The sequence below is a fragment of the Parasteatoda tepidariorum genome, chromosome 6 (assembly GCF_982258835.1).
Source record: "Parasteatoda tepidariorum strain Cologne lab strain chromosome 6, Ptep-v5.0, whole genome shotgun sequence".
Taxonomy (NCBI): Eukaryota; Metazoa; Arthropoda; class Arachnida; order Araneae; family Theridiidae; genus Parasteatoda; species Parasteatoda tepidariorum.
Genome location: NC_141760.1, coordinates 15,930,341 through 15,953,865, shown reverse-complemented (window position 1 = coordinate 15,953,865; position 23,525 = coordinate 15,930,341). Strand labels below are relative to the sequence as shown.

General features: G+C 27.9%; 1 protein-coding gene across 2 annotated transcripts; it reads right to left on the bottom strand.

Moving 5' to 3' along the window:
* Window positions 1-1,943: 1,943 nt before the first annotated feature.
* On the bottom strand, window positions 1,944-21,611 carry Gpdh1 (Glycerol-3-phosphate dehydrogenase 1). Of its 2 annotated transcripts, XM_016066644.4 has the most exons (9): window positions 21,416-21,611; window positions 17,810-17,987; window positions 16,900-17,040; window positions 13,759-13,900; window positions 12,091-12,203; window positions 7,100-7,330; window positions 5,678-5,784; window positions 4,176-4,258; window positions 1,944-2,167 (listed from the first exon to the last, which is right to left on the bottom strand). In XM_016066644.4, exons 1-9 carry the CDS (start codon window positions 21,448-21,450, stop codon window positions 2,154-2,156), a joined length of 1,044 nt encoding a protein of 347 aa, XP_015922130.1. In that variant the 5' UTR covers window positions 21,451-21,611; the 3' UTR covers window positions 1,944-2,153. The 2 variants fall into 2 exon arrangements, with proteins under 2 accessions (XP_015922130.1, XP_015922131.1); XM_016066645.4 differs by lacking the exon at window positions 4,176-4,258 and having other exon boundaries at window positions 21,416-21,593.
* Window positions 21,612-23,525: the final 1,914 nt, after the last annotated feature.

Here is a 23,525-nt window from a genome sequence, read left to right as displayed (position 1 = left end):
ATTTAGAAATGTTTCCTAAATTTTAGTCATTAGCAAAACACAAATATTAAAACAAACCAAAATAATTTTATTTTGAAAAAACGGAATGAATTAAGAACACTAACTTAATTTGAATGTTATATTTGTCATGCATGCGGTTTTAGAGATAAGTTATACCTGATTGATTAAAATTTAAGAAGATGATTTATGAAGTGCAAAATAAATATAAAATAAAAATAACTGCCCATGTAAAATTATTAAATATAAAACATTCCACAAAATTATATCAAATGATTCATGGTCAAAAATAAATCTCTGTTCATAACATTCAGAAAAATCAACATAAAAAAATAAACTTATAGTAAAATATTGGCAGTCAGTTACTTACAAGTATTTATTTTGGACAATAAAAATATGCATTTCCCTACAATGAATAAATAAAGCACAACAATTAGAAATTAAAAATTTACCGCTAAGTTATCAACAAGTAATGGACTCAACAATCGAAAAAGAAAACATTTTGTTGATGATTAGCAGAAAATGTCACATGTTGTCTTTACAACAGTTATTATGCATGTCATTTATAGTAATTGTTAAAAAAGTTGAAAATTGTATACATAAATTAGAAAACTACAATCAGCAACAAGTAATGGGTTCAAAGGTGGGGAAGCAATGCATTCAGCAGAAATGTGTTATCTTTAGTCAGTTATTACAAAGGTAATTTGAAACAGAAAAGTCATAAAAATCGGCAACAAGAATAATTTTAGAAAAACGTAACTGCAATTTACACTTTGTACAAAAATTGAGAAGGTAGTGGACAAGATAAAGTATGCTAGCAAATGTTTAGAACTCTCATGCAAATTTGAACAATATATCTAAATTAGTCGAAACAAAAATACATAATTTAAAAAAAAAGAAAAAAAGACAGTGATATGTTTTTTAAAAAAAAATACTCTAATAGACCCGTTTTGATTAAGAGATGACTTCAACCCTACATCCAGACCAGATAAGTGTTCTTGTTTGAAAAAAGATAATAATATTGATATTATATTATTATAATTAAATTTTTGATTATTATAATTAATATTATTATAATTGATATTATAATAATTTTTATGAATAAAGTTAAAGCTGCCAACATGAAAAGGAAAAATTCAGTTAACTTTAATAAAATATAAATATTTATATCGTTCATCAATTATTGCCTACCTAAAACCTACAATATTTTAAACACAGACAATTTTAATGATTTTTATGGTTAATATTAATATCTATAATTATCAGTAATAAACAAGAAAACAATAAACCGAGTAGAAATTTATTTTAACAAGAATATTTTTTCTAGAGAATTTCAACAGGTCTGAAAATTTTCAAAACTACAGAGAAAAAAAAAGAATTTGAGATTAAGCCAAGAGAGACTGTCAAAATCCAGTAAAGTTAGCAGCTATTAATAATAGAATTCGAAATGTTAAGAGTTAATAAACGTCTATAAAATATATATTAATCAACCAAAACATTTAGATTTAAACCAGGGGAAACGGGCAAAATTCACTGGAGTTAACAGCTATTAACAGTAGAGTTGGCAATAGTAGAATTAATGGTTATAAACTTTTTAGGGTTAAACCAGGAGAAACTGGCAAAATCCGACAGAGTTGACAGCTATTAACAGTAGAGTTGGCAAAGGTATAGTTAAATGTTTATAAACTATATTAATTAACAAAAACATTCGATAAAATTTGTTTAAATTATTCATAGCAGGCCTTCTAATTAGAAAAAGTTACTTTCATTTCAAAGCTAAACAATAAACAATTCTAATAGCTATTAAAATATGTAGTTAACTATTAAAAATTATTATTTACTATTATTATTTTGAAACACACACATACGCTGGAATTCAGGTCAAGTAGTAAAAAAAAAGTGAAAAACATTGGTAACTAATAAAGGATTTGACATGTGGCACTCAGTTTCAAACATAAAAATTGCACGTGGCTTTAATAAAAAGCTCATAGACTGGATTAAATAGTAGGACAAACACAAGTTCAAAATAATTATCTTTCTGACAAGATTTCAATATTTAATGACTGTAAAATCGTGCGTCTGTACATTCTATGTACGGATGTAGTCAATTAATTGGTTGGGTTTTACTTCTCCAATGCATATTCTATGAACAGCAACTAAAAGTGGGAACCTGAAACAAATGGTAAAAAAAATAGGATAAATTAAACCAGAAAAAAAAACAGTACACACAAAAAAAATATTTCAACCGAATCCAAATTCCAATTCCTCCATTATCCAAATTCCTATTTAAGTGTGTGTTACGTTGCTCATCATAGTGGTGAATTTACTTTCTTTCTTAATAGTAAAACTTCATTTTAATTTATTTTTATATAAAATAAAGCTGAAATTGCCCTCTGTTATATATTTTACTAGTTATTAAATACCTTTTTTTTAGAAATATAAACAAATCACATTAAATGATTAGTAAAATAAAATATTATCTTATATAAAAGTTTGTTCAGAGTAAAATTTAAAATAATTAATACTAAAATGCTAAATGTTGACATACAAAAAACTAAGTATAACTTTTTTGTTAAATTCATAGAAATTTAACTATAATAAACAGAAATAAGAAAATAGAAATAAAACATTATTAAGGTATAATTCTGTTCCACATAAGAACAAAATTGATACGATGGTGGGGCTAGCTGTTTATTTTCTCGGGGGCCATGATTCCATTAGGCTCCAGGGGGATCTTTACTGCTGATTTCCAAACGTATCTTTTAAGAGTTACAAAAATGTCTTCTAAAATTTTTTATTCTTATTGAAAATTTAAAAACATTTTCTATGTTATCATACAGATGAAATAAAAAAAAATGAATAGCCTCTAATTTTTAGGGAGTTTATGTAAAAAACCACATTAAAATTACAGAACTGAAAAATAAGCGTTATTTAAAAAATTTTTAAGCTTCCTTAAATGCAAATTTTCTTACTCATTTGTTTTCAAATGTAAAGTTTAAATGTGAGAAAAAAATTTGAAGAACTAAAATAGAAAAAATGTTAATTTGTTGGATTTTTTAAATGACATTTGAGAAAAAAAAAACTTATTTGAATAATGCAGGCAAAAATTTAGGGGTTCTAAATGATTCATTTTTGTAAATGCACATTAGAGAGGTAGTATTTAAAGGGTTCTGCAAAATCTAGTAGCAGTACTAACAAAGAATGCAAGAAAATAAAAAAAGGTTCACAATATATTTTATGAGGGAACTGAAACGCTTCTACAATAATTTCTTTTGCATAAATGATGCTAATAACGAAAAAAAAAAGAGAACATTATAAGATTGAAACTTTATGTAAAACAGAATAGTATCACACCCAACAATTTTTTAAATCAACATAGTAATCACAGTTAATATATCTATGTTAATATAACTTTACTATGGATAATTTTTTCTCACATAGACCATAAAATATACAGTGCAAAAGGAATGAATTTAACTTCCTGAGGAACTGGATGATATGCAAACAACATTTTTTAAATTCTTGCATTTTGGCTTTTGTAGATTATTAAGTCTTGTCAACCATGAATCAAGTGCTTTTCAGATATGCTATGCCAAGGGAATAAGTTTCCCAAGGACTGTGAGTAAATGGGAAAATTGATTACTCACAGTCCTCATCACACAAAATTGTTGTTATCTTTAGCGTCTTATTTTAGTACAATGATCTGAACAACTTTTGTGATGTCTAATAGTCATTATATCTAACAAAATGCAAAGAATTTTAGCTATTGAGACCATCTTTGGAAGACTCTGAGGCATGAACTATTAAAAAAAAAAGTGATGAATAGTTGTTGAGAGTATTAGAGAGAGCAAAACTAGTGGAACAGTAGGTGTAAAAAGCGAATGGAAAATTAAGAGTTATAAATCTATAATTGTTACAGCAAGGAATCAGACATTGTTACAGAAATGAAGAGAATCAATTGTTTGGTCATGCAGAGAACATGAAGCTAAGAAAAACAAGAATCCAAGTGGGTCAGAATCAGGAGAAAGACCAAAAATTCGATGGTGAATTCAAGAAGACAGAGTAGTAGTCCTTAAAAAGGAAGAAACGTCTTAAAAGAGGCACCAATGGTGATGATGAGTAGTAGAAAGGCTTAAATGACATTTTGAAAAGCATAATAGCGACAAATAGAAACTTACGAATCGTACGAATACAGTCAATCAATTGGATGGGTTTTAGCTCTCCAATGCATATTCTGTGAACTGCAACTAAAAGTGGAAACCTAAAACAAAAACAAATATGAGAGTGGCTGCCTATGCAAGCCATTTGGTCCACCAACATTCCAGATTGCTTTGGTGCTATTGCTCCAAATCCTTTATTTTGACAGAGTTATTCAGCATAGCGGTCATATAATAGCATATTATTTCTAATGCAGATTTAAATTATGGTCAATGTTTATTTTAGTCTACATTGGTCTAGGAGGCAACTCAGGATGAGCCATAGAACAGGAATAATACAGGAGATTCAACTGAAGTTAAAATCTAAATTTTACAATATCTTCTTTCTGAAAAGCTACAATGCAATTTAGCTTTCAAGTAAACTAAAGAGGGTTCAGAGAACTTTTGCAAAGAACAATGTAGCTTTTTCTACATAGAATACCTAATTTTTGGAAATGAAAAAGAATCTATTTATACATTTTCGAAATTTAATTTTATAAAGAACATCCTGGAATTTGAACAAATGAACACCCTGGGAAAACAACTAAGTATATTTTATATCTTACAGAAAAAAAAATGACATCATATGGTTAGTTTCATACTTTTATATATATATATATATATCACTTAGTCTGAAGTAATAAGAGGCACTTCTCAAAAGCTATGACTGACAGCGTAGCTATTTTTTTTTAAAAATTTAAAGAATAATGATTTGTTAAGACCCCCCCCCCAATGGACAAATATTTAAATGAAATTACACATTCTTTTGCTAAATAATTAAAAAAAAATAATAACATCTAATGCTTTAAATTATTAAAATAGAAATTTTGCAAAAAATTTATCATAAGAGATGCTAGAATTATTTACTAAACAATTATAATACCATTTTCAAGATTGGTAAAATTGCAAGATTGTTATGAAATTTTGTGGGTTTTGAGCTATGTTCCCAGATTATTTTACTCAAAAACAAAATCTCAGCAAATCTCTAATATTTATTGTTTTTCCTTATAGGAAAAAAAATAGTAAAAAAAAATATTTACAACGTAAAAAATAAATAAAGCATTTTTTTATGTATAAATTTTAGAGTATCATAAATTGCCACATTTAAATACATTGGGAAAACCCATGCCCTAAAGTTTATTTTAATTGCTTTTTTGACAATAAAACTCTCTTGATTAGAACCTGGCAATAATAAGATTGAGCATTGGAGGAACCTTTGCAGTAAATAGTGTATGTGTAAAAAACTACATCGACTGATAGATTATTTCCAGACTTACACAGAAAGTAGTGAATCTGGATAAAAAATGATAAACTAAGAATGTTAGCTCTTATAAAAGAATATACCGACTGATAGATTATTTCCAGACTTACACAGAAAGTAGTGAATCTGGATAAAAAATGATAAACTAAGAATGTTAGCTCTTATAAAAGAATATACATATTCGTTAAAAAAAAAAACATGTTTCAAAAAAAAAAATTAGTACTTCTCTAGGTATCCTTTATTGCCCAGCATTAGGTGTACTTCTTCAGCAGTTTGAGGACCTTGCATACGTTGGCCATTTAACATTTCTTTCTCCAATTGCTCCATTGACTATAGGAAAAATAAACAAATAAATCATTTTCCTCTTTATTTAGATTTATGTTAGAACGTAATCCAATTTTAAGAAGGGTTCTAAAAAAGCACCACAAGCTTTGTTATTCAAAATTCATTTGCTATTCAAAAAAGGAAGCACAAAACAATGTTCGAAACACATGAATTGGTACTTATTAAATTTTAGACACTCTTATCAGTTACAAAACTAAAAATAAACAACTGAAATCATGCATATGACCCATAAATTATATAAGGCCATGTCGATAATCACGCTGTAAATAAAAAATAGAGATATACAGGATAGCCACAAACACTCAAATAAGAAAAGAAATTCACTAATTTTTCCAGAATATTTTTGTAATTAGTTTCAAAAAATTTATTATTAATTTATTATTCTTAGATGAAAATTGTTACATAAAATTGTTACAATGATGATGAAAATTGTTACTTAGATGAAAATTGTTACATTGGAAAATGCATTACAAATCAATTATACTTTTCTACTTCGAAAACACACATTTTTTAAAAACTACAATTCATAAATGCAGGTAACAGGTTATTAATAATTGCAATTATTAATAAATAATTGCAATTATTAATAATTAATTTTTTTAAAATTCATTTGAAGAAAAAAAATATTGAACTTTCAGGTACCACAAATTCAAATTTAATTTCCCTGACCTTTCAGCGTTTTAATTAAATTTTTTTAGATTGATAAAATTTCTAGTTTTTTTTTCTTCCCCATTCACCCTGCACTGCACCATTTTGATTATACAAACATGTTGTATAATATGCATTTTTTAAAAACACACATTGCCCTTCACTCCTTAGACACTGTCTGACAACAAATTTAATAATAAAGTTTATTTATTACAATAAAAATTCGGCACTTTTAAAGAATTTTAATAATTCAATTTCTCTGAAACTTTTTTGAGAAGACTCGATAAAAACGTTTCTTTTCAATTTGAAATGATAGCTAAAAATTTCTTTTTCCTTAAATATGTATACTAACATTACCATTTTCATTAAAGAATAACTATTTCAGAATTACTGAAAATTTTTACATTTTTTTTAAACAATTCATTTACATTTCTTCATTTGGCAAATGCCTAATTATTTATTCATAAATAAAATAAACAAAAGTAATCAATAAGCTACTCTTTTTTTAAAAGTTAATTGTTTAAAAATTAATAAAGATTTCAAGGAAAATTTGAAATCTTGATTTATTAATTAATCTTCATTCTTACAAGAACACTGTGAGAGTTTTATTAACAACATGTTAATGAATTGGGAAAACAAAAAGTAATAGTACTTTTCCTGTTCTAACAAAAGCTTCTGAGATTTTTCTGTTTCTGCCACCGTAACAGGTAGTGATGAGGTCAGCCACACCACAGCTCTCAAAGAATGTTGTGAGTTTTGATTCAGGATAAAATGTTTTTGCATAAGAAATCATTTCCATCAAACCGATTCTCATCACGGCTGCTTTGCTGTTGTCACCAAGTTCCAAACCATCCACAATGCCAGCAGCTACAGCAACTATGTTCTATAACATCAATTAGTTTTCATTACAACTTTATTAAAAACAATAAATCAATTGAGTTACAACAAGTAAGTATTCATTAAAGGTCTTAAGAAGTTGTTTGTTGAGGAATTCAAAAAATGGACTTAAAGCTTAAAACTTAAAAAAAAAAAAAAAAAAAAAAAAAAAGACTTAAAGAAAAAACTTAAAGCTTTATCACTCATACTAATGAACCTGACATTATGAACTTCATTAAAGGACAAAGAATAAAATGGGACATTATCAGAATGGATGAAGACCGTACCACAAAAAGAGATTTTAGTGCCAGACCTGTTGGCAGATGAAAAGAAAGGCAAGTCGAATTTAAGATGGGTAGTTGGACTGGAAAAAGATCTTTTGGTCGAAAAACTAAAAACCGGAAAATGCTAGCAGGAAAAAACTTATTGAGAAGGACAAAACCCACCCTGAGCTGTCGAGCCCATTGAATTACTTCACTATTATTGTTTCACGAGTTTACGAATTTAAAATTCAATACATACTTTAATTATGGCTAAAATGTGGCTATTGGTTATAGGCTTGAAAATTATTTCTTTTCCCCTCTCACACTTCATTTTATTCATTTTTCGGAAAAAAATTATAACCATATGCAATCAACAATTAAAACTAAGTGACTCAAATAGGATTCACAATTTCAAATTATTAAAAATATATAAAAAAATTAAAATGTAATAATAATTACCTATAATTGATACGCATTAGAAATCTGCAGGGCATCATTTTTAAATAATATTTTTTTCTACTGTGATTTTAAATGATCAAAGCAAAAAACTTCTCGAAGGTCTGAAAGGTTGGCTGAAGACTGGAACTGACTAATAATTAACCTTAGAAATTTGCAGATTATTATTCCAGAGATAACTCTGATTAGTGAGGTTTTATAAAATGAATTAAATTTTTTAAAAAAAGCGAGAAAAAAATTATGACTTCTAAAGACAAATAATCAAAACACAAATATTAATAAAAGGTAACATTCATAACTACTTTTTATTTTTCAAGTAATCTTCAGTTTTTCAATATATATAAGCCAATACAGTGCCCGCCGTTGATTAAAATCACTTTCATTTTATGCTCTTTTGATTTTATTAAGCGGCTGATTTTATTAAGAGGCGATTCAACATTTGAAAAAAGAAAACTTTTTTACGATACATTCTAAATGCACACACTTTAAAAGCTGAAATAATGACCACATTAATGCTTTATTTTAACAAATTTAATTATTTAATAAAATAAAACCCTACATAAGATTAAATTTACAAAAGTTTTGCAAAAAACCGATCAATGGTTGCTTGAGTTGCAGTATTTAAAATTAACTTTTCAACATCATTTGAGAGTTTATAGAAGTTTTTATAGTTTTCGATATTCCTCCTCTTTGTTCTAAAGCTTTCCGCAATACATTAAGTGCTTTTCTGACTTCCATTGAAGATGGCACTGATGAGTTTATTTCATCTTCTGAGTCTGATTCCTCCATTTCTTGATGGGAAACAACTTTGCAATTTTTGATGTCTGTAACAATTTCAGAATCAGATTTTTCTCCTGATGTTTGCAGGTTATCGTCAATAGCTACGTAACGTGAAGAACTCTCGCCCATTTCATTTTCTTCATTGCTGATCATTTCTTCGAAACAGTTATGAGCCCCATCTCCATTGAAGCTTCACGTTGACTACATTTAGGAAGCTTATCATAGTTTTGCAACACTTCGAATTTATCTTTAAGACTCAAATCCATCCTTTTCGGCATGCTGATAAAATTTAACACCAAATGAACTTAAAAATGATATGCGCTCTAACTATAATTTACTCAAACGGCTTAAATAATATGGAACATGAGCACAGACAGTTTTTGGAAATCTATTCATGTTTTCTGTTAAGATAGATAACAAAAGAAACTTCTCTCCCTTCTATGGTTCATTCAATAAAAAGTAAGATAAGAATTTGACCCCCTGTTGAGTGACATAGGTTTCTCCAAACTTCATTCAAGTCAAGGAATTAACATTAATAAATTGATTTCTATGAACTCGCCGCTTACCACCCACATTTTTCCTTAACTCTTACACTATGTATATAGCAGAAAAGTGCTAACCACACCTGTTTCACAGGTTTGTGAGTAACTGTTGCTTCTTCTAAAAAAATCTTTAAACTTCGAAAAAATAAAATTTTATAAATAAGAACAAAAAAAAGATGAAATATTGCACCTTTGCTTTATTATGTAGTCAAAATTTTGATTTTAAAAAGCGGCGGCATTGATTTTATTAAAGGATGTTTTTAACATGTATTAATATTGTAACGATTCGGTTCTTGCCGATTTGATTTTATAAAGCGGCTGATTTTATTATCCAGAGATTTTATTAGCGGCGGGCACTGTATTTCAAATTATACAAATCTATTAACCCTGGTAAATCATCCAATTGTAATACAATGAACACTGCACTGTTAATAATATTATGTCTACAATATAACATTGCTAACAAAACACTCAATGTTAAACATTATCTCTTAAAATTATAAGTCTAAACTAACTTAGAAGATATTATTTAACAACTTAATTTTAACAAAAAAAGAAAAATTCAGGAAAGAGAAAAATATATAATTAATAAATAATTAAAATAAAATAAAATAGTAAAAATACAATTGTATACAGCTTCACATATTTTATATGACTTTTTATACTTTAACATATGAAGTTAAAATATGCAAATATTAAAAAAGTCATAAAAAAAATTCAGCAGAAACTATTATTCCTCTTTGTTCCCCTGTTTTCAAACAGAGATAAATGCAGTATTCCAAACTCCTTTTCTAAGTTACGTTTCTTTCATTTTTTTGGAAAAATAATTTGATTAAATCATTGCCCATAAGAAATGATAGATAAAATAACTGAAGAAGATTGAAAACCTAGTTCCTAATTTATTACTTTAGTAACTGTTTAAGATATTCTAGATTGAAATGTTTGGCAAAGATACAGGATTTTTTTTTAAATAAACTAAAAAGTATATATAATTTGTTCACAATAGAAGTTGAACTTTTCTTTTTATATTCCAAAGTAAATTTATAATTTGTTTACAGTAAAGTTAAATTCTTATTTTTTCTCTTTTGTTTAGTTATTTATAATTTCTTTTATTTTCAAAGTATATCTCTAATTAATTTATAGGAAAAGTGTTAAATTTTTTTTGGAAAGAATGTTTGAGTAAAAATTTTTTAAATAGTTCAAAATAGGCACATAACATTCTTTAAGTTTTCATTGGAATGAGAATATCAGATATGAATTTATATAAAGTTTCTTCTTTTCCTGATTGTTTTAGTATATAAGGATCAACTGAACTAAGAAAACTGTAGAACAGGACAGGATGAAAGACAGATGGCTGCGCATGACAGTTATGGAAATCATCCATATTTCAACTTTTGTTTTTTTCTTTTCCTTCACAAAAAATTAATTTTTAGAGATTATAATTGTTTTATAAACACTATTAAACTTTTATTTACTCTTAAAACCGTAAACATGGATTCAGGGCCTGACTTAGCCTAATTGGGGATTGGGGCAAAAACTTCCTTGCCCCCCCCCCCCTCTGCTTCACTACTTTAGTAAAAAAGAATTGAACTTCATTTAGGTACATAAATTTTTCATCTCATTTAGTTATCAGGGATCTGTCTAGGTTTTTCTGAGAGGTACCTATTTTGTGAAAATGTAGACATAATTTGTGAAAATTAAAAATTATATTAAAAAATCAACACAAAAATAAGGATTTATCATTTCTTACAGGATAAAAAAATTAAATTTTAAGAAAAAGTATTTTGTGAAAGTACCGTTTTTCCTAAAGTTGAATTTGTGAAGGTACCGCTAAACGGTAGTAAATTTGGCCTGGGCAGACCCCTGGCTATATAACAAGAAAATTGACTAGAACCTAAAATAGCAAGTCCAATTCAAGTCCCCCCCCCCTCCAATGGTTTTCTGATTATTAACTTTGTCATCAAGCTGCGAAAAATTCATATACTTGCTAACATTAGGGTGGAATTCAGCTTAATTTTCAGAATTACGACGACTCATTTAAGCCAATCAAAAGCATGTATTCTTGTAAACATATCGCATTTTCTTATTTATAAAAATACAGGCTTTGAATTGGCCAAATTTTTCCATCGTAATTTTGAAAATTTAGCTGAATTCCGCACTAGAAAGCCATGGATTTTTGTGTTCATACGATATGTTAATGAAGAAGCTAACATAAAATTGATGGATTTTACACTGTACTGATATTTTGTTTAAAAAGTAGGAAGTTTAAAATGAAGGAAGTCTAAAATAAACTTTCAATTCGATTTGCTGGCACCCTCAGATGAGGGGACCGGGGCAACTGCCCCTTATACTCCTGCCTTTATCAGGCTCTGCATGGATTAATTAATGAGAAAAATTTGCAATTGAAAAAACAACAACTAGTTTGCATTTCTTTCGTTGGCGTAAACTTTTAAAAACCTTCCTGGATAACCATAACAAAGTTTAGAAAAGAATTTCACTGACAATCCGAATCAAGGGAGTGATCGTAAAAAACCTCAGGGAAAAAATTGGACAATTTTAGTAATATTATTGCATATCCAACACAAGGCATAGACATCTTTTTTTGTCAAACTTTTCAATTTCCAGGTAATTGACATGTTATTGGCCATCTACAATAACCTAAACTATTAAAAAAATATCTACAGATATCTTCTTATGAGATAATTAAAAAGAAGAAAAACACATACCTTAAGAGCCCCACAAACTTCAATGGTTTTAATATCATCAACAACAGCTATTCTAAAATAATCAGTCTGCATTATTCTTTTTAACATTTCTCCGGTGTTTGGGTCTTTAGAGCCTGAAAACAAAATAAAATTTAGTATACATTTATGTCAACAAATACAGTCAACCCCGATTAAAGAAATATTATTGGTTCCAGCCAATTCTAATCAATTAAGCGGGTTAAAGGGGAGTGCATTAGTCAATCTTAATTTCTAAATTTCTGCAAAATTTTAATTGTACATAGTAGAGTGTTTAATTTAAAAAAACTCAATTTTATGATCAATGAACAATTATATGTAAAATTGTCTGTGTTATTATGTATCATAAAATATAAATGCAAGTCAAAGTTACATAAAAATAAACCTACGCTAATGAAAAATATAATATAATATTATAGGTAGTATAATATCATTTTATTCCGTCCAAAAAAATCAAGACCTGTTGAATTCCATTAACTTCATTTTTTTAAAATCCGATTTTCGCCTTCTGCTTCTACTAAGACTTGTTTCCTGAAACTCGCATATTCTTCCTGAATGCTTTCGGAATTTTTTTTAAATTCTTGAAACTTGCATATTCTTCCTAAATGCTTTCAGTTTTTTTTAAATCCTTGAAACCTGTGCATTCTTCCAGAATGCATTCGGATTTTATTATTTTTTTAAATTCTTGAAACTTGCGTATTCTTCCTGAATGGTTTCGGATTAATTTTTTTAAATCCTTGAAACTTCTGTATCCCTCCTGAATTTTTTTAAATCCTTGAAACTTGCGTATAGAATTAATAATAGAATTGCACATAGAATTTAAAAATTTTTGCACACAATTATAAAATTCATTTAACCAAAGATAACTCCACATAAAAATTGCCTTTATTAATTATTTATAATTCTTTATCATTTTATATAATAATGGTCGAAAAAAACTTGAATTGTAAGGGATACAATTTTTTACATCATTTTAAAGAATATAATTTTACATGGCAAAATACACAATTTTTACAAAACAATATTGGTTCCTGAAAAATTGAATTTCAAAAAGTCAGATATTTAAAATTCGATATCTCACTATTTGATAGATTTTGCTTAAATTTAACCTAAAATAGGGTCTGCACTTATTGGTTAGCCTATTTGAGATCTCTTCTTCTAACCATTAACATTAAGTCCTAGAACGTTGAAGATCCAATCATTAGATCAAAAGTTATTAAAGGTAGTCCAATTATTTTTATTTGTGTGCACTGTACATTCAATATTTCCTGTTAGTTGAAGTTTTTAAAAAAAATTTGAAAAAAATAATCCCATTATTGCTAATAGAAAAAGAATTTTAAAATATGAAATACGATATGTTACTTCTTGTTCTTTCTGTATATGTCAGTCACATTTTATTTTTTATTAAATATTTACCATTTTCTTATACGAATAATAATAATAGAAGGCTTTTGAAAAAAGTATAATATAATTTTTTGTTAAAAAAAAGTAATTAAATATTTATTGATAAAAGAAAAAGCTTAAAAATAAGAAAACCTACGAAAAGTAAGGTCAGTCACTATGGAATGCGCATGAAACCAAAGACTAGACACAAAACTAGGTTATGGAAAGTGAATCAAAAATACACATCAATAACAAAAAAAAAGTAAATACCAATGGTTGATTCACAGAACTGTCCAGATGCAACTTCTCCAGCTAAATTAGCACCCATCATGACACTCACATCAATTTTCAGCATTTCATGCAAAACATCCGAAATTAAGGCAATTCCACCACCAGGAATGATGTCAAATCCCTGTCAACAAACATTTACTTTATTAAATTTGCATTTCCTCAAGAACATTATCAGAAGTAAACGATAAATTATGTGCATTGAATTTTTGTTTCAAATCATTTGTTAATAGGATTATATAATTATTACTGTAAATCCCAGTGTATAAGTCCCCTGTGGCAGAATTTTTTCTGACTTTCTGCGACAAACCTAATTAGAACCAATATCTTTCTGCAAGATATTTTTATCGTTATAAATGTATGTGTAATGAATTTATAATAATAGATGAAATTCGTGTTTATAAAATAAGTCTACATGCATAGAATAAAACTGTAGTTTTTTTCTTAATTTCATAATATAAGTTTATATTTCTTAAGAAGTTTAAATTGTTTAAGTATAAATTTGCATAATCTTCGATAATAACGAAAAGTTATAAATGTATAGATCTGCAGACAAAAATGCTTACTAGAGCATAAATAAAGATTACCCAGAACCTGTAATAAGATAGAACTTATAGAAATAGCTAAGAATGGACAAAAAGATTAAATTTATAAAACAAGATAACTGAATTTGAAGTATCAGTTTAAAACAGTATGATTTAATGTTTCACTATAGCAGTTATATCAGGTACAGAAACAAATCAGGTGAAAAAATTAATATTGAAGTTGAGTAATCAAAATAATAAAATAGTATTGACCATAACCGAATTCTAAAAGCAGAAAAATTAAAGCAATGTTTGTTTCAATTTTTTCTACATCTAGTTAATTTTATCTAATTAATTAGATTCGATTAATATTGTACTGACTTATTGAAAGATTTTTTTTTTAAAAAAAAGGAGGTAAATAAAACTTTTTTCGTGATCAGTTTAAGTTCAGAACGAAAAAAATACACAGCGCTTGTGATTTCGCACTGTATTGTGTAAATATATAGCACTGATTCCACACGAAGTATGCACAGTATGCAGAAGCAGTTTCCGACTCAATATGTTCAAGCCTATTCAACATCTCGAAACGAAATAGTCTTTATCAGTACTGAAACATCGGTATTAGAGCCATATTCATTGGATGCGATTTTTTTCGCATGCGTATGGAAACCTGTTTGAAAGTGACCAGTAAATATTTTTCACCAATCTGGTTTTCATTCGCATGCTAAAAAATCGTAGATAGTGAGATATCTTTCAGGCTTTATTTCATTTATCGTTAGATTGCGTTTTTTTTTTTTTTTTTTTAATCGACGATTTAATTCAAAGCATATAGGCATTTTTAGATGTTGTCGACTTCCATCTTATTTCTTTTTCGGAATGCCGCCTTGATAAATCAGTTTTCAAATTTGTTTTAACTATTGTGGCTTCACAATTGCAACAAATAACCGTTTCGCTAGACATGATTTTTTAAAAAAAGAATCTTTTTACGCATGAAATATTCCACATAAGTGCAAAAAATATAAAATGCTCTGTTCTCATAAAAAAACACAAAGCAAATTACTGCGCCAGCGATAGAGGCCGAAGTTGGCAAATTTCCAAAAATAGCTTAATAAAGGGGAAAAAAATTCTCCCCTTTTTATCCAGTAACTGTTTGTGTTGGAGATTAACGGAGAATTACGAGCGCTTTCTCCTTCCGCGGTACGCTAGAAAAAAAAATATTCAAAACAATTCTGTAAGAAAAAAATTTTGCAGAACCATTATTGCTTCTGCAGAAATTTTTTGTTTCTGAAGAAAATGTTTTTTTTTTGTTGGTAAAACAGCTTCTGTTTCTGCAGAATTTATTTTGAGAACTTTTGCTTGTGGCAAACCAAAAATTTTTATTTCCCAAATAAAAAAAATCTTTCTGCAAGAACTCAGTCGCTTTCTGCGACAATGTCGCTGTGTTTCTGCCACGGGGTATAAGTCAATCACCTATTTTTGATGATGAGATTTCTGGTATGTTAGGAGTGTAAGTGGAAAAAAATATCTGCACTGCTTCGAGAAATCATGTATCAAATGAAAGGCACTCAGAATGTCTGCTAATAAGGTTTGGGAAAATTCAGTTAGCTATGAGAAAATTTTTGGTCTAATTATTAACCCCTTCCTTCTCGCTCCCTTGAAAATGACAGGGCGAGGTTTCGCAATCTATTTCTCGCTCCCATGATATTTCTGGGCTGGAGTGTTCCGTAGTAACGTGTAAATGAGAATAAAACTAATTCATTTCGTTTGCCCGGAAACCATCTTATTTCTCATTTTTCACACCAGATGGCAGTACCAGGATATTTTTAAGGTAATTGTAGACAGTTAGTTTAGTTTAAAGTTTGTTGCTCCAGAAGAGATGAAAACAATAAGAGATGTAGGAAGGAAACTCAGTATTACTGTACAGATTGTGACGGTGGCCTCTGTATCTCATGCTTTGAAATTTATCACACAAGAGAAAATCACTTATCTTTATTTATATTATACGTAAGCTTAATAAAATTCTGTTTTAATGCTTAAAACACATATTTTTAAAATTTTTCTTGCTTGCTGAAAAACCAACATTAAGTCATCAATAATGTTGACTTTTCCCAAAAATTTAATTTTTTAAAATTTCAACCTAAAAACAAATTAAAAATGAATATATATATTGTAATACATATTGTAATATATATATTGTAATATATATATTATAACAAAATAGGCACTTTTATGACCGTTTCCCTGAAAATTAACCGTTCGTTAAGGGGTTAAAAGAAGGTTTTTTTCCTTTATTTTAAAAAAGTAACCATGTATTTATTTTTAAATAACTTAAGAATGTTTCTGCATTATTTTTAACCAAAACAAATTAGACAACTTGACTGCCTAACTATTGTTAAATGTTAGTTACTAAATAAAAAAAGTAGTACTAAAATAAAAAAAATCATTATCAAAAATTTTATACTAATGGGCTCCGTCACCTGTTTGCTAATGCTTCCAACCGCAAAAGATTGCAATGCAAACTTCCATGGCTTGCTTTGTAAACCCTTAACATTTTGTAAAGTAGATTTATACAGTGGGATATACAGTAATGAAATTTTACCTTTATTAATGACAGAGCTACAGCCGTTGGTTTAATTTTGCCAACTAAAGGTGTCGCTGCTCCTCTGACAAATTTGTGGGGCAAAACCCATACTAAAATATCAGCATCTTTTGCTGCTTCTAAAGGATCAGGAATAGCAACCTGAAAAAAAAGTTGTGATTTCATACTTGTTTTGCATAATTAGCAATAAATTAATTAATAACAAACAAATCTATTAGACATTAAAAGGACTCAAGGCAATATGACGATAAACCAGACATTTTCCTAAGGTGACATTTTTACACTAAACAGTTCCTCAGTATCATTTTCAGATAGATACTTTATAATTTTCTGGAATTTCTGCAAGATAACACTGACAGACACAGGAAGATTTTATTGCCTACATGTAAATCATATTTTTTCCCAAAACACTCCGTCGCACAGTTTGAGAAACGTAGCGTTATTTATAATATTGATTTAAGTCTTTTATTTAATTTTGTTATTTTACATTATAGTTGACATTAGCGCAGCTTTACCTATCTCCAACTGCACTGCATGTTTCAATTAATATTAAGTTAACTTCACTTTTAAAAAAATTCACTTGTTTTTTAATTTATTTACTATGCCCCTATTTCAAATAAAGCTTAAAAAGCCAATAATAATAAAATAAAAAATATGGAGTAAGAAACTTTTAGTTTGAATAAAAGTTAACTTAAAACTTAACATTAAACAAATTCAACTACTTTACTAATGTGTCACAATTTCAAATTTAACATATTAGTCAACAAAAATAATAACAAAAAAATAGAATTAAAAATAATTTACTTTGATTGCTAATAATTATAATTCTTTGATATTAACATTCATTAGAGGTACACCCTACATCATTAAAATTCCTTAATTTAGGAAATAGAATAAAATGCCGACTTACAACATTATCAGGAATCTTGTACCCAGGTAAGTATTTAATATTTTCATGTTCTGTGTTGATGATTTCACTAAGTTTTCTACCATCTACCATTTCTTCAAAAACGTACATATTTACTGTGTTGTCAAACTCAGCAAAGTTTTTCACATTCTCTGCAACGATTCTTGCAATTGCGGTGCCCCTAATAAATACAAATTAATCATTCAATGCAATTCACTATTAACAGTATTTTAATAAAATTAATCAAAAGGTATGCTTATGAAATTAGATTTAATTGAAGATAAATAAAAACCAGAACAATAATATGCAAAATAAATCATTAAATACTTTTTTCTCATATCCGTCTTTGAACACCCGACCCATTTTTGGGTTCACGGCTATTAATGTTCAACTCTGTAGCCTTGTAATTTTGAACCAATCCAGAAGACAAGGAAACTCCTGGATCAGTACCCCGGGATAGCCTGGTTGGTAGAGCACTGGGCCCAAGTCCAAGAATTTGTGGATTCAATCCCTGCCGGCCGAAGAATCCCTGTGTAGTAAATGGTGATTAGTGCACGTTAAATCTGGAATTGCAAAGTCCTCCATGTTCCCATAACAATTTAATATTAAATACTTTAACCATATTCTCCAGATTATAATTTTGAAATAATGGTTTTTTTATTAATTGGACATATAAGATGGGTTTTGGCTCATTTTTTGAAAATAGCTTTAGGTCTGACTCATGTATTTCATACATTTTTTATTACATTGAAAGTAAAAAAAAATTTTAATTTTTTTTTTGTGTTAGATATTAAAAAAAAGTAAAAATTAAATCTGTCAGTAAGTAATCATAATAATATGTATTTTATTTGATCTTCCCCTTTGCGAATATTGGCCTTTATCTTTCATATTAAATCTCAAACCGGATGACGTACAAAGGAATGCTATGGATCTCTGACAAGCTCAAATTTGAAATCTTAAGAGCCTTAAAAAGTGAACATAAACTTATGTCTAGTGTATTAGTTAACATTGACATTTACACAATGAAAAACTCATCTTTAATTTATTATAAAACTTTGATAATCAAAGATAAATCTTTATAACACTAATGTAAACAAATAATTTATAAATGTTTCATTAATCCAAGGCAAGTTCTAAATAGAGATACTAACCAGACTAAACATTTGGCTTACCTTGCTCTATTCTCAAGAATTTTTTTTGAAATTTTAACAGATATAAGGTAGTATAAAGGACCTCTTGAAGATAATAAAGAATGCAGAAATTGAAATAAACTTATTGCAATGTTCTCCCTAAGTATTTTTAGAAGAGCTGTCTGCCCTTTCATGCGACCTTTTTGTAAAAAATAAGCCGCCATCCCTTAAAAGCACTACCTTTTTATTTATATTCATTCAATTCATAAAAAAATTAGTTCACTGTTTAAATAATAATTTCACACTGGTAAAATTATCGGTATTCATAGGTTTAATTCTGATTGCTTTGTCAGCATTATTCTCATCTGGTAGTTTCTCTTTTTTAAGGAGGTACATAGATGAACTTTTTAACTGATTTTAAAATTATATATCGAACACCTTAAAAAAAAAAGGCAGCTTTAAATATTTATTTTTGCACAATTTTCAGTTTAAATTATAGAAAAATGCCTTGGGGTAGCCCATCAATAAACATTTCTTTTTTAGCTTACTTAAAAAAAAAAAATTTAAAAATTTACACAGTGACTTTTTTTAAATATTCTTTTTATTATTTATTTATAAGCTAATAAATTTTCTCGCATTTTGATAATCAGAGAAAATTACTTTTTGAAATATACATAAAATAGTACAAGAGGGTAATTTAAAAATTGTTGAAGATCAATTTCAGTTATTACATAATAGTAAATATTTTTAAAAACTTTTTAGTGCTGAGTGAGTGCCCTTTCAAAACTCAAAGTGGCTTTTTCTGTAAGGAAGAGCCCTCTATCATTCCAGAGGAGAACTCTGTAACTGAAAACAAAGTTTTAATATCACCCACAAATATCATTAACGCCTTACGATTGGTTAATTTTCAAGAATTCCCTAATTTGATCCTTTCATTGGTAACTTGTTGGTTGAATTTCCTCAATCAGAAAACATATCCTTTTTCATTGCTCAGTTTGCAAGCCAATTTAAGCAAAAATATCTGTTTACTAATTTAACATTCACATTAGAACTGCTCATCTTTAAGGTGTAAGGACAACTTGGAACATTATTGTCACAAGCCATGGGAAAGGGGCTGTTGATTGCATTGGTGGAATTATAAAACATTTAGTAAGGAAAATCATCTTGGCTGGAAGATGGGTCACAACTGAATTTGCAATAGTTGCTGCAGAAAATACCCAAAGCTTGATAAAGGCATTTATTTCAAAAGAAGAGATAAATATATTCAAAGATTTTACAGAAAAAATATTCAGTCTCTTCCTAACACAACCAACACTCACTATTTGAAACCTCTAAGAAATTATGTTTCTGAAAATAGTGAGTATTATTATTATCATTATTTTTTTTTTTTTGAAGGAAAGAGATTTCACTTTAAAGAGATCAGGCAAATTATTATGATGTTACAGGTGAAGGTATCGTCATAATAATTTGTCATAAAGTCTAAGTCATAAGAACATGCTAAAGGATGTATTAATATTGGGTAATTTGTTAGAATAGAAAAGAAACAGATAAAAAATAAAAACTATGTTAGACAGATTACTTCACATAGAAGATGAATAGATAGAAATATCCCATTTGAAAAAATGAAGAAAGGATGTTGGAGGAACTTAAATGCTGGATTGACTCTGATAAAATTTATCCTGAAATTGAAATGGATGGCACTGGTAGATTTAAATTTTATATGAATGATTCATAGTAAATTGTACGTTTAAATTTCAGAAAACCTTTTCAGAGGAATAAATTATTGTAATTCGAAGTTCTTTCTGTCCTTCCATTACCATTAACAAGTAGCATTTCCATGGTTAATGTAATTAATTTTCAGAAATACAGGACAAATTATAATAACTAAAGAATTTTTTATGTATTTTTATTTTTCAAAATGTGGCTGAATTTTTATGAAAAATATGATAATGTCGAAATATGATAATAATGATGATTATTAACTGAAAATTCCTAGGTTTGGCTATAAAGTATTGGATGACTAGAGTCTAAGTATAACGATTAAAATTAATTCTATAGTATACTAAATCTTTATTTTAATGAGGGTAATATATTTCTACAATCTAAGCTCACAATCAGCTTATTTTAAGAACTCTAAAGAAGATTTAATAGATTTCTTAGAAGATAAGTGTAAAGAATGTTGAACGGCTTATCAAGCTATCTTCCCTAAAACCGGTTTGTTAGTTTATTGGCTACAAAACTGTAGGTATACTCAGACAAATATTTGAAACAAATTTAATAAAAAGAAATTAAGTTATTTGAAAAAGGACAAAAATATTGATAAAAATATGATATTATTTCAGCTGTACAAATATATAAAGAGACGAAAGTAAATTAAAAATCAATTTCACAAAGTTCCTCCTGCTGGGAAAAAGAATTTTAGAAAAAAGTTGTAAATAAATAATTTAAATATTTTTTCTTTAAGAAAAAAATATATTACCAATTGCCGGAACCGATGATTGTTACTTTTTTCATGATGAAAGTAAAATTGTTATAATAACAAAAAATTAATAATAATCAAGAGAAGAGGAAAATTCTCATGTGAATTTATCACTAATAATCGAGCATCACAATCTGAAGTAAAGTTATCAAGCGATAAACAAACAACCTTCGACCTTGTCGCAGGGTGATGCCATTCAATTTAAAAATATTGTATTCGATGTTTGTGAGCTGTGAAAGGGCCGTTCACACTGTATGATCTTAAAATTAACACCAAGAGGAAAATAAGTCTTAAGAGTCTTTCTCACTAAATACGGTCCACGCACTTAATTTTTACCCAGATATTTTATAATCATTTACCGAGATATTTTATGAATATATTTCAGACATAATTTTTTCTCTCACAAACTTATTATTTCACATAATAAATGGATTAAATAATTAGTTTCGGTTTCTTGCAGGACTTATAAAATCTATAATAATCTTGCACGACTTTAAATAAAACATGAACATTTTTTCTGTTCCAAATTTTTGTGTATTCTCAGCCATAATATGTTTAGTTTAATTATGGCAGTGTATTAACTTTTATTTTAATTACCACGTAATATTTTCAAAATATTTGCAGAAAAAAGGAGAATTTTTTTCTTTAAAAAATTGGCTCGAATTTAGTAAGATGCTCGTATGAGTGTGGATCATAGTCAATAAGAATGGCCTTAAAGGAAGGAATAATTTCCATCTCAAGTCTTGCACCAAAAGAATGTCTAGATATGAATGGTAGTCTTTTTTGAATTGAATCGCCATTCTGATTCATCGCATTGAACTCAGTAATAATTCGTTTTTAAGATGTTGAAAGTAAAAAAAAAAAAGACATGATTGTCTAATTACCCAATATGTCTTGAATGTATATGGGACATTTTATGAAAGCTTAAATTATTCTAAAAAAAGCTAAGCACAGATCACATGTAGAGCTAACTTCTAATTAGAACAAAACGCATAAATCCCAGAGCATTTTATTGCGATTCATTTGAAATTGGTTTCGTATAAAAATAGGTCATATTTTCCGAAACTACCAATGCATATTTAAACAAAATTTTTAAAGAACTTAATTTATCTTTAATACAGAAATCCCAGTGCATTCACATAGCAAAATATTACAATAGATACTTTACGATTTCTGTTTGAAGCTAGACATGTTGCAAACCGGTTCCTGTTAAAAAAAAATGAGTCATACTTTCCTGAAAAACCTAAACATGTGTAGAAATATTTACAGTATGTTTTTAAAGACCTTAATTAGTCCAAAACAGGTCCGTGTGCATATATAAAGCTAACAATACAATGGACAGTTAGCGCTTTTTTATATTAAAATATCTGTGGGATATGTTTTGAAAATATCCTTATGTATTTGCGTGAGTGTATATGCTTATTAAAAAAAATTAAGACCGTAATTAGTTCAAAACACACAAATCCTAGGGTATATTTTGATTTACCATAACAAGTTTTTTACAATGTAGGATTTATAATTCCTTGAAACCGGCTTTATATTTGGGAGTCATAATTGCCAAAAATACACATACTTATCTAGAACTCTAGTTGAAAGAACATTTTTATGGGTGTATTTCTACATTATTTGTAAACGTTCTGTTGTCATGATATATAACAATATATTTGTGTTAAAAGAAAGAGTCAAAAAATAATACAAAAAATACATTTTATTTTTGGCAGACAAAAAGGCAAGTCATCTGGAATACATGGATATTTGGTTTCAAATGAGAATTTAAAACTCTCGTAAAAAAAAAGAGAAACAAAAGTATCGAAAATATTTTGGCCAATTCTTTCTTTGTAGGCACATACTTTGAATAAACAAAGACATTCAATTTTTTTTTCTTTCAATGTAAAATTTTTATCTACTTAGTATAGAATGAGATCTCTCACAATATTTACAAAATACAAACAATCACAGATACAGTTCTTGTAAATTTTAAATATTGATTACCACAATGAATTTATCTACTAGTAATATATATATATTTAAAGTTAATTAATCATTAGGAATTTCGAAGCATTTGTTTTTTCCGTATTCACTTTTTAAGAGGGGAGATTAAACACACATG

Coding starts and splice junctions, on each gene's coding strand:
- Gpdh1 (XM_016066644.4), bottom strand. CDS start 21,450: ATGAAAAAAGTAACAATCATCGGTTCCGGCAATTG. Junction 7,331..12,090: donor AAGTTTGTGGGGCTCTTAAG/GTATGTGTTTTT, acceptor TTGATGTTATAG/AACATAGTTGCTGTAGCTGC. Junction 4,259..5,677: donor AATAAAGGATACCTAGAGAA/GTACTAATTTTT, acceptor TTTTTGTTTTAG/GTTTCCACTTTTAGTTGCAG.